This window comes from Rana temporaria, chromosome 1 (genome assembly GCF_905171775.1).
Source record: "Rana temporaria chromosome 1, aRanTem1.1, whole genome shotgun sequence".
NCBI classification, from domain to species: domain Eukaryota; kingdom Metazoa; phylum Chordata; class Amphibia; order Anura; family Ranidae; genus Rana; species Rana temporaria.
The window spans coordinates 266,671,909-266,684,084 of record NC_053489.1 but is presented as its reverse complement, the minus strand read 5'-3'; the positions used below and the strand labels follow the sequence as shown (position 1 = coordinate 266,684,084).

Here is a 12,176-nt window from a genome sequence, read left to right as displayed (position 1 = left end):
AGGAGCCGAACGGCGATGCGCATGCGCAGTATAGCGCCGACTCGCCATTCGGCTCCTTTCGCCAACCGTGACGCGGCTTACGCGACGGGGGGGGAGCTCGTTTTTGGTCAAAATGTCAATCACAGACATGTTAGGAACGCCCACTCCCGCGGGACTCGCAACCCCGAAGCAACGGGTGAATATGCTGTACAAAGGTATGTACAGCATCAAAAAAATAATAATAGCCTTAATCTTATTGTAATGTGGGGGGCCAGTCTAATAAAAAAAAAGTTGTTTTTAGGGTGAACCACCCCTTTAACCATTTTTAGTTATTGCTCAATTTATTTGAAAGCAAATTTATATATGAACTTTACATTGTGCGTGCCTCTTTGTCATATTTGGTATAGAAATGTCTAGTGGCTGTATAGCCTGGTACACACCAAGTTTTTTTTCCCCTTCAACCCAGTGGACTGAACGAAAAAGAACTGAGGAGCTCGTTGTACTAACTATCCAATGTTAATGCAGCGATCACCTCACTGAGCTGTTGTGTTACCCCTGCCAGAACACACCGGTCAGCGCTAGCAGTCATTGGCTGTCATCACTGATCAGATGCTAATGGGCTGCTGGTTTTGCAACATGCCCGTTCGACCGAAGCAGGCCGTCCGGCTGGCTTCTGTTGGACAGGCTGATGTACACACGGGCTAAATGTCGTCCGGTTTCTGTTGAACTGAGTGAATGGCTTATGTCAGACATCACAAACAGCATTCTAGCTGAGTCACTGATGAAAAACCTGTTATAGATAAACGACCCAAAGTCTTTTTTGAATGAAGGTATAGTGACAGAGCCCCCTATTGCATTTAGATAGAAAAAAGGTACTATAGCTGTGCTATGCTATTAAAGTTTATGTAAACCCTAATAATGAACTTCCCTTATTTGCTCCATTTTAGTTAAATTTACACTTGCAAGTGTTTAGTAATATCTGTGTAATCAGTTGATAAATACCTGTTGATCTTGCCATCATTTCACTAAACTAAACTAATAACTTTCTCTACTCTCTGCGTATGCTGCACTATCAATTAGCACTAGAGAGAGAGAGATGTTCTAAAGTCTTGTCAGACTAGAAAAACTTGTTTGATCACATATTTCTAATAACATGATTATACTGCATTGCTTTAAAAGTAGTGGTATAGATAAGGCCCTATTTCATATGAGCCAGGGCCTTCTGAGTTGCAATTCTTTACCCACTGCTTTCATGTTATCATTCCCAATCCCCTTATCCTACAGCAGCTACCATTCCAGAACTATTACATGGTATATCTAGAACACTCAACCCGCATAACTTTTCTTTACTTCCCCTCGGCTCTAATAACCCCTTCCATGTTGCACAGTTTGTTTCCTCTCTTTGACTATGCAATCGTCTAAGGTCATGGTGATGAAAGGGACATTTGGATATGGCCAAGTAGGACCTATTATTCTCCCAGTAGCAAGGCACCTATTGCAACCAGAACCTCTGCTACCTAATGTGATCAAAAATGTTTAGGCAGAAGCTACCCTCCAGCATATATAAAAAAAAAAGAAAATGAAAATCTGCCTCTCCTACCTCCTAAGGCCGTGTACAGACGGCCAAACATGTACGATGAAAGCGGTCCGCCGGACCATTTTCACCGTACATGTCTGGCCGGGGATTTCTGTACGATGGCTGTACTAACCATCGTACAGAAATCCGCGCGTAAACAATACGCGGGGCGTGTCCGCGGCGTAGCCGCGACGATGACGCGGCGACGTGGGCGGGCCTGCCAGTTAAATGCTTCCACGCATGCGTCGAAGTCATTCGACGCATGCGAGGGACGGCGGGTGCTCGGACATGTATGGTAGGTCTGTACAGATGACCGAACATGTCCGAGCGGGCAGGATTCCAGCGGACTGTTTTAAAACAAGTCCAGGAATATTTGCCCGCTGGGAAAAGGCCCGGGGGGCAAATGTTTGCTGAAATCCTGCACGCTCGGGCCTACACACGACCGAACATGTATGCTGAAACTGGCCCGCGAACCAGTTTCAGCAGACATGTTTGGACGTGTGTACGGGGCCTGAGCCTCCCTAGGTGGCCACCCATCTATTAAAACGATCAACAGGAAGCCAGTGGCCTGTATTTGAAGAGAAAATAATAAAACTGCATTCAACATTAGCTACCTATATCTCTGAATCTACTGATCACCGGATAGTAGTTTTCTTTGAAGGTTCATATTTTTACAAAATGCACAGTCTCAGAACAGGCGATAATTTGCAGTACAATAAGTTTAGAAGAGAAGTTACTTTTCTATCAGACAGCCATTCTTGTTTTTAAAAGTGCAAGAACTGTGTTTATTGAATTTAGTTTCTGATCATATTTTCCTCAGTTAAAGGGGTTGTAAAGGTATTTTTTTTTCCCCAAAATAGCTTCCTTAGTGCAGTCCTCCTTCACTTACCTCATCCTTCGATTTTGTTTTAAATGTCCTTATTTCTTTTGAGAAATCCTCACTTCCTGTTCTTCTGTCTGTAACTACACACAGTAATGCAAGGCTTTCTCCCTGGTGTGGAGAAAGCCTCTTGAGGGGGAGGGAGCGAGCAGGAGAGTCAGGACGCCCACTAACACACAGCTCCTTTCTCTATCTGCAAAATAGAGAGTGTCCTGACCCTCCTGCTCGCCCCCTCCCCCCTCAAAGAGGCTTTCTTCACACCAGGGAGAAAGCCTTGCATTACTGTGTGGACTTACAGACAGAAGAACAGGAAGTGAGGATTTCTCAGAAGAAATAAGGACATTTAAAAGCAAAATGGAAGGATGAGGTAAGTGAAGGAGGACTGCACTAAAGGAAGCTATTCAGGGAAAACATTTTTTTAACTTTACAACCCCTTTAAGTACGGAGGATTGATAGGAAAAATGATTGGCTATTTAAGGCAGCATAAATGCTCTATCTTACAGATAGAATACCCATACTTAATTAAGTTAATCAAGTTAGCTTAACAAGGCAAAGCGGTGCCAAAGTCCAAAGTGTAATTTGGTAATGCAGGTATTTCGTAAAATGTATTTCCAGTTTTGTAGTCAAATTTGAGAAAACTCCACTATATGTTTTTATGTATTCCCATTTGCACAGCAGACTAGCAGTACTGTCAATCTGGGAAGACGGTAGTATTAGCTGCACTAGCAGATTAAGATGGACCAGACTAATGCCTTGTACACACAAGCGTTTTTTTCCGTCGGATAATAAACCGACGGTTTTCCAGACAGAATTCCTCTCAGCCTGCCTTGCATACACACACTCAGACAAAAGCGCGGTGACGTACAACACGTACGACGACACTAAAAGGGAAGTTCCATTCCAACGGCGACACCCTTTGGGCTGCTTTTGCTGATCCTCGTGTTAGTAAAAGTTTGGTGAGAGACGATTCGCGCTTTTCAGTCTTCGTGCTTTTTAGTCCGTTACAGCATGACGAATGTGATATCTCCATTACAAATGCTAGTTTTACCAGAACGAGCGCTACCGTCTCATACTTGATTCTGAGCATGCGCGATTTTTTTGCCCGTCGGAAAACCATACAGACGAACGGTTTTCCCACCAGGATTTTTTTCTGACGGGAAAAAAAGAGATCCTGCTCTCTTTTTTTATCCAGCAGTTTTTCTACGGCTGGAATTCCCGACGAAAAGCTCTCATAGCAGTTTTCCCATCGGAAAAAAACGCTTGTGTGTACTGGGCATAACAAATTGAACCTGAACTTCAGATAACATTCTCTGAACAGATAGAGCAACAATTTATAAATAAATGAATAAAGGTCTTACATAATTGAAGATCTCATGAGTTTAAAAATATAATTTCCAACAAAAAATATGACAAATGGTACAATACGTGCATTATGGTTTAGTGAATCCACCATGATACTGCATTATAGCATGACATGACAAAGAGGCTTCTAGAACTTTACATCATAAAATACATCCAATAAAGGCTCAAAACAACATATGCTTAAGGCAAAGGGCATACTCCAAATACAATAACTAAGACCAAAGTAAATAAATGTTTACGATCTGACCTAACTAATTTAACTTTTATTTCCTGTTAGGTTTGCATATCATTGTTACTTGCAGTTCCTTATTGATAAGGTTTACTTTTTGTTTTCCCGAAAGACTTACCTTTCTTGGGATCTGCCTGTCAAAATCTGGGAAAGTGATAAATCCATTACTTTTTCCAATGTACAGTATAACAATTGTGAATCCCATCTGTAAAAACAAGCAGATGATTTAACACAAAGTGGTATATTTAAAAAGCATCAAAATTACTGTAAAATGGTGGACACGGAATTGTATCAATTGTCTGAGTAATGGTTCAAGTGAACAGAAAATATACAAGTACCGATTTTTTTTATAGCTTACTCAAGTAAGCTGTGTGACAAACTGCAAGTAGTTACAGATTATCATTGTTTAGTTATCCATATCCCTCCACCAACTGTAGTGTGTATCACACCGTTCAAGGGAAATTCATTTATAAGTTTATCTCATTTTACTTTTTTTTTTTTTTTTATTCCTAGTTTACAAATAAAAATGTATTGTGAGGTGCATGCATAATACTAGTATCACAAGCATCATGGGTTCTCTAAAGGCAAAGCACAGCAGTATATGTTGGCTTTTTGGCTGTCTCTCTCTAACTGAAACTGTGAAGGTCAGGCAGGGTAGATAGGGAGGTGGATACAGTCCTTCTGACTCATTCAGCAAGCTGTGTGTAAAGTTTAAATGAAGTTGTTAAGCTCTAAATATAACAGACTGTTTCACAAAGGAGTTAAAGTGTTACTAAACCCACAACAGTAAAATTTGTCTGTATATGCAGAATAGCATGCTTGTTATGCCGCGTACACACGACCGTTTTTTGGGTTCTAAAAAATAAAGTTTTTAAGGGTCTAGAAAAAACGAAGTTTTTTTCAACCCGATCATTAAAACGGCCTTGCCTACACACGATCGTGAAAAAAAATGCTCTAGCAAAGTGCGGTGACGTACAACGCGTACGACGGCACTATAAAGGGGAAGTTCCATTCGAATGGCACCACCCTTGGGGCTGCTTTAGCTGATTTCTTGTTAGTAAAAGACGATTTGCACTTTTCTGTCTGTTACAGCGTGATGAATGTGCTTACTCCATTGCGAACGGTAGTTTTACCAGAACGAGCGCTGCCGTCTCATAACTTGCTTCTGAGCATGCGCAGATTTTTCACGTCGTTAAAGCCCACACACACGACCATTATTTACAACCTTAAAAACGACAACGTTAAAAACGTTGTGAAAAAATAAGAGCATGTTTGAATTTTTTTTTGCCTGTTTTTTAGAACCCGAAAAATGCTCTGAAGCCCACACACAATCATTTTTTTTTTAAACCAGAAAAATCAAGTTTATTGAGATGTGGTCAAGGTGTACAGGTTATACATTTCAGAAGTTACATTTCCTTCTGTTTTACTGCTTATGTGCTCAGAGTTCAAGGCTGTCTATATTAGCATTACATTCCAGATAGGTTCATACGACTTTATTACAATCATCATGTTCATGTCATTCAGATGTTTTTCTCCTGCCCTCCTCCCGCCACCTGCCCCTTTTCCCTTGTGAATTATACAGTACACGTTTCTCCATCTTCCAGCCACCGGTCCCATACATTTGAGAATTTTTGTGGGCGGCCCCTGTGAATATATATTAGTTTCCTATAAGGCAGTACAGCATTTATTTCCTTCTTCCAGTCTCGTAGTGATGGGGCCGTCGCTCGTAGCCAGGCCTTCGCTACCACTTTTCTCGCTATAAAGAGTGACTCTAGTATAAAAATGGTCTGGTACTTGTCAACCTCTACATCTGGTATCAGACCCAATAAGCACAGTTTAGGGTCCAAACCCACAGGCGATCCCATATTGTCATGCAAGAATTGCGTCACCTGTAACCAGTATGCCTGCATGTCCGAGCATTGCCAAAGCAAATGGTAAAAGGTGCCCTCCGTCGATGAACACATGGGGCAAAGCGGGCTTCTAGTGGGTTGGAACTTTGTCAGTCTCAGTGGCGTCAGGTATGCCTGGTGGACTATATATAGTTGTGTCAATCTGTCTGAAAGCTTGGGTGATGCGGTTTTCACGCCTTCCAAGATCTCCCCCCAATCCTCTGCCTCAATTGGACCTACATCCTGCTCCCACTGTATTCTTGCTGTCTGAACTATCCACACACAATCATTTTTATTGACAAAAAACAGTCGTGTGTACGCGGCATAATACTCACTGTGGAACTTAAGGGGTTAATCCTCTGCATTGTGTAAAAAGGCTGTTTTATCATGTATGGACAGATCCTCCCCCTTCTGCAGGTTTTCTCGTGGCAAGGCCAAATAAGACACAGTGATGGTAGTCCTGCTGCATATGCTGAGTTTGGCCTCTATTGGTGGAGAGAACATTTCCTTGTTGATCAGAGCTAGCCAGGTCACATGATATTGACATCACACATGTGGGCGTGCATACAGATCCTAAATGACAGCCCAGTCCCTCCCTCCTCCTCCATGCCCAGTAACTAAAAAAGAACACAGTGGGTGGGATGTCACATCTTGATTGATGGATGATCCGCCTCCCATAACAGCATGGGGACACAGGCTATAGTGGAAATTTCCTCCTACCTGAAGACTCAGGCAAACCCTGCAGTTTATCATGTGACCATGGTATACAGATCAGTCAAAAACGTATATAGTGGAAGTATTTGTATGTAAAAATAATATTTTACGCTGTGGGCACTGTGGAGGGGGGGGTGAACTATTTTCATATTACTGGGTTTAGTAACACTTTTAAGAATATCTTGATATTCATATGAAAAATAATCTAGAGCTCCACCTTCTGGCTAGAAATGTAAATATGAAATGTTAACAGGCAGTATTTTATGTTTACAGTAGTTAAAATTTACTTAAAACACAAAATTGGCAGTTTTTTTTTAATGTAATTGCATGGGGGCAGTATGAATATATTTGAATCTTTAATTGTGTGCACTGCGGTTTGCAGTTCAGGGTCCGGTGCGTCTCTGTTCACCAGTTCAGGTGCGATTCAGAATTCGCACCTGAACCGAACCCAAAAACACACAGGACCCTTTTTGGAACTGTACTGCAGCCACGCTGTACATGTGTGAACCGGTTCCAAATTTACATGTAATGCAAATTGGATGCAGTTTAAAACACATCCAATTTGCATATATGTGAACCCAGCCTCAATGCTGAGCTGTGATTTGAAGATTTTGGTATTGCTTTGATTTAGAGAACAAATAAATATGTGTAATGGAGGTCAGTAATGACAGCTCTCATATTTCTCTTAATAGGCTTTCTCCAAGTAAAACCTGTGCTTTACCAAAGCTGTTAGCTGGAGAAAAATGGAGAAAGGAAAAACAGGAAATAAATTTGAATCGTTGTTCATTTAGACCAATCAAATTGTTTCTTTTCCTATTGAAAAAACACTAAAATCCAAGTCAATATGGGCACCCACTTTGCATTTGTTTTCTCCCTTTAACCCTAGATCTTATAAATAGGTCTCTTATATTTCTGAAACAAAATTGTACACTGTAGCTGCTGTGAATGGACTTCCCTTTTTGGTCAACTCTTCACCCAACTTTCACAAATAGAAATGTATTCACTCAGGGCCGCTGATAAGGGTGTAGCACCTGCCCTCCTGCACAGAGCCCAGTTCCCATTGGAACAGGGAGCCTCTGTACAGTGTGATTCCTGTTTATTTATTTTGCAGCAGAGGCTGCAGAAAAAGGATTGAGGAATCTGTGTCCTCAATCTCTTGCTCTGTCTCAAGTATAAGACGTTGGGTGTCTGTTTAGACCACGGATATTTCACCAACCCCCTACAGGGCTGTTAAAAAAAAAACACTAAAGGGCTCATTCTCACGGGTATTCTGGTTGCATGGATGAGTTGTCTGTTCATGTGGCTGGAGCCACCTGTTAGGCTTGGTTCAGTTTTCCTGTCAGCTACACACGATCGGATATCTGATGGAATCTAATCCGATGGATTTTTTCATCGGATATCCGATGAAGCTGACTTTCATCAGTCTTGCCTACACACCATCAGTCAAAAATCTGATCGTGTCCAACGCGGTGACGTAAAACACTACGACGTGCTGAGAAAAATGAAGTTCAATGCTTCCGAGCATGCGTCGACTTGATTCTGAGCATGTGTGGATTTTTCTCCGATGGAGTTCCACACAGAGGATCGTTTTTTTCTATCAGTTTTTTATCCATAGGAAATTTTTAAAACATGTTCTATTTTTTTTCACCGATGGAAAACAAACCAATGGGGCCCACACACGATCGGTTTGTCCGATGAAAACGGTCCATCGGTTCGTTTTCATCAGACAAACCAATCGTGTGTACAGGGCTTTAGGGTTCATTTGGCATTAACTGGTAGGTCAATGTTTTTTAAATTAGTCGGTACTTGAGCCATGGTGGAGTACAGCTGCAGGAAAGCTCCCCCATTACTGGAGTAGGACCAACATTTTATTAATCATACATTGTATATTAATAATTACATCTTTTACAAAAACTGGTCAGGTTTTTAAATCCTAAATATTACGGAAAGAAAAACATAGATGAGGCTATCATGACATACCTGCCCGACTCCAAGAAATGTTGTTGATGGAAACCTTCATTAAGAAGAAAAAAGAAAATAAGTACATGTAACCAATTAGTGATTAGCTTAGCTACACAGTTGATTCTACAGGCTTAGAAAATACCCTATAGCACACGTCACACACACTGGGGTTTTATGGGCCACATGCAGCCCTCTCGCTTCTTCTTAGTGGCCCTCAGTAGCTTAAGGATTAAAAATAATTGAAATCCCAGATGGTTTCCAGTTGTTAAAACACTTCCTTCCCTTTATGCTGTATTTACACCAAAAAACAAAACGCTTGGTAAATACCTCATAAAATGGCATCAAAGTCAAAACAGAAATAAATTAATAAATACATTAGCTAAATAAGTAGTAGTAAGGAATCAGTTTAATTTTAGTTGGCTGTTATTAAGGAGCTGGTTGTTAAGGAGCTGTGTCCATAACAACCATGGCTCATCTGCAGGGCTGGCCCAAGACATTGTGCTGCCTGGGCCCAAGAATGAAATGCTGCCCCCCCCCCCCCCAAAAAAAAAAATCTTACGCCCATAAAGCAAAGAGACATTTCCATAACGCAAATAGACATTTCCATAACGCAAAGAGACATTTCCATAACGCAAAGAGACATGCCCCCTCCTGCAAAGAGACATGGCCCCTGCTGCAAAGAGACATGCCCCTTCCTGCAAAGAGACATGCCCCCTCCTGCAACGAGACATGCCCCCTCCTGCAACGAGACATGCCCCCTCCTGCAAAGAGACATGCCCCCTCCTGCAAAGAGACATGCCCCCTGCTGCAAAGAGACATGCCCCTTCCTGCAAAGAGACATGCCCCTTCCTGCAAAAAAACATGCCCCCTCCTGCAAAGAGACATACCCCTTCCTGCAAAGAGACATGCCCCCTCCTGCAAAGAGACATGCCCCTTCCTGCAAAGAGACATGCCCCCTCCTGCAAAGAGATATGCCCCTTCCTGCAAAGAGACATGCCCCTTCCTGCAAAGAGACATGCCCCTTCCTGCAAAGAGACATGCCCCCTGCTGCAAAGAGACATGCCCCTTCCTGCAAAAAAACATGCCCCTTCCTGCAAAAAAACATGCCCCCTGCTGTAAAGAGACATGCCCCTTTCTACAAAGAGAATTGTGTAGCACCACGAAAGCTCCAACCCTTTCTCTCCACTGCCACCGACCAGCTATGCTCTGATCCCAGCTCAGTGATGCAACATGCTGCAACAGCAGCACTGCAGTGGTGGCTAGGCTGACCACATTTCCAAACTGCCATTCAGGAATACCCCCCCCCTTCTCAAAAAAAGATGGGGGGGTGTAGTCTCGGGGTTGACAGGGAATTTGGCAGCAGGTGATTTGTCGGGCGAATGGCTGGTGTTAGCACTTAAATCATCCTAACATGATGATCAAATCACATTATTTCTAATGGCTAGCAACCAGTTTGGGCAGGGAAGCAGGGGCTTTGTGAGACCCTTGAAGTGGGTCTTGCCACTGCAGCCAGTGACAGCAGCGCCAGGGAAGCAGTGCAAGCATGACACTGCACACTAGATGGAGGGAGCCCCAGGTCCTCAGGCAGTGCATGTGCGCCGCTGTTGCCGCCCCTCTTAAAGTTCACACTATACTACAGGACAGTAGTACTACTTTCATCCTACTTTGCTCTGCGACATCGGTCCTACATTGATCCTACATTGGTCCTACATCCATCTGACTTTCATGAACAGGATACTACTTTGATCCAACTTTGTAATAGTCTGACTTCTTCTTTGACCAATCAAAACAATCCCAGAGATCAATTCCTTTTACTGCTGCTGTAATCACATGTCGGATGTCAAAAGTCCGATGGTAAGGACAAGGCTCCTACTTTGGTCCGACTTCAATGATATTCAATGGGCTGAAGTAGGATCAAAGTCGGACCAAAGTAGTAGAGGGAGCATTTTCAAAGTCAGACCGACTTGTGTCGGACCGGTTAAGACGTCTCTCATAGGGAAACATTGATTTTCACACGTCATGCGACATGAGCTCCCACTGTCGGAGCGTTTGTCGGACCAGTGTGAACCCGGCCTCAGGTAGTCTGCAAATTCAGCAGCTGACAGGCGACCAACATCCAGCCTGCCAGAACTCAGGTGGTCCCCGATGAATGGACAGGTCCTTCCTGGAACACCAGCCTCGTGCTTGGTATTCTTCGGACAGACTCCTCATCGGTCAGCCTCAGCTCAGGACCCCTCCAAATTCAGGACCCAGTGGATCACTGGATCCATACAGCAGATCAGTTGCTCTGGGCCAACATGGTCCAGGAACCAGGAACACTGCTACCCACGCACACCCTGGCCAGCAGGGCCATATGCGGGGGTGTCGTGGAGTGGCCACCCCAATGGTGGGCATCACACGAGGAAGAAAAAGACGAACCCCGTGGGAATGGCGTCTGCCCTTTTTATACCCCTCCCCAGCATGCACAGCGAGACGACCAACTCCTCACTGGCCGCTAAGGAGTGGCACTCAGAAGCACTTGACCCCACTGCTGCCACCTGCCGTCCTGAGGGCGACCCGAGTCGCCGGACGAAAGGTCAGCCCACAGTACAGCCAAGCTAGAGCAGAGACCCAAATTTAAACAATCAAGTTAATTCAGAGCCAACTATTTCTCTGAATTCTCCCCTAAACATTTAACATAGCACTGGCTCTGGAAGTAGCCCGGCGCTACACATAAATTCAGAATTTTCTTTTGGGAAATTCGGGGAAATGGAAATAAAAACTGACAGGTGTTCTAACCCTCTTCCATTCGATCAAAAAGTAACAAAAAGTTTTGCCTATATTATCCTTTAATTTCGAGAGGAAATGATGACAAATCATTAAGGGGGTGAAAGTCAGTTTTAAATAACCTAAAAATAATAATTAAAGGGCACTGAGCCATTGGGGCTATGTGTCCCGAAGACACGATCATATAGACAACATTCATTCCTTTGAAATATACCGACGTTTAACTATTTTTATTACTAGATAAGTATAAGATTTTCTCTGATCCGTGAATCTTTTCCATTTATTAATCAATTGTGTTAAAACAAAATCTCTAGCACTGTGACCATGCCAATACGTTTCACAAGATCCTTTTACTCATTAATCCAGACACCAGGAACTAGTAGCCTACACACGCTCATACTATCATGCTGGCACACATCCCCCCTCCTCCTCCTTACCTGTAAGTGGTGAGCACAGACTTATTAATCAGGACAATGAGGAAGGAGGTGACTCCATAGAAAATTGCTGATAGAATCCGTGCTGTGCGGGATGCTGGAACCTCAGTGCTGGCTGCCATTGTGCTGTGTGCTGGGAACTCTGCTATGTTCAGAATGACACCTGGCTCCTCCCTACAGGCCAGGTGTCTCCATAGAGGGAGTGACTGACATGACGGAGAGGAATGACATATTTATTTACAGGGCAGAACAACTCCTACAACTAGCTATTTCATAGGATACTGGAAAAACTGGGTCCCTATACAAAGACCTAAAATATGACTAAGCGTATATATATATATATATATATATATATGTATATATATATATATATATATATATATAT

At 43.0% G+C, this 12,176-nt stretch overlaps 1 protein-coding gene across 1 annotated transcript in view; it reads right to left on the bottom strand.

Moving 5' to 3' along the window:
* The window catches only part of SLC35D2 (solute carrier family 35 member D2), a 106,390-nt gene extending 94,419 nt beyond the window's left edge, over nucleotides 1-11,971 (bottom strand). The window contains exons 1-3 of the mRNA XM_040355473.1: nucleotides 11,795-11,971; nucleotides 8,610-8,643; nucleotides 4,145-4,231 (exon numbers count right to left, since the gene is read on the bottom strand). Coding sequence (XP_040211407.1) covers nucleotides 4,145-4,231; nucleotides 8,610-8,643; nucleotides 11,795-11,913 — 240 coding nt within the window. The 5' untranslated portion in view covers nucleotides 11,914-11,971. The remainder of the gene's footprint in view (nucleotides 1-4,144; nucleotides 4,232-8,609; nucleotides 8,644-11,794) is intronic.
* Nucleotides 11,972-12,176: the final 205 nt, after the last annotated feature.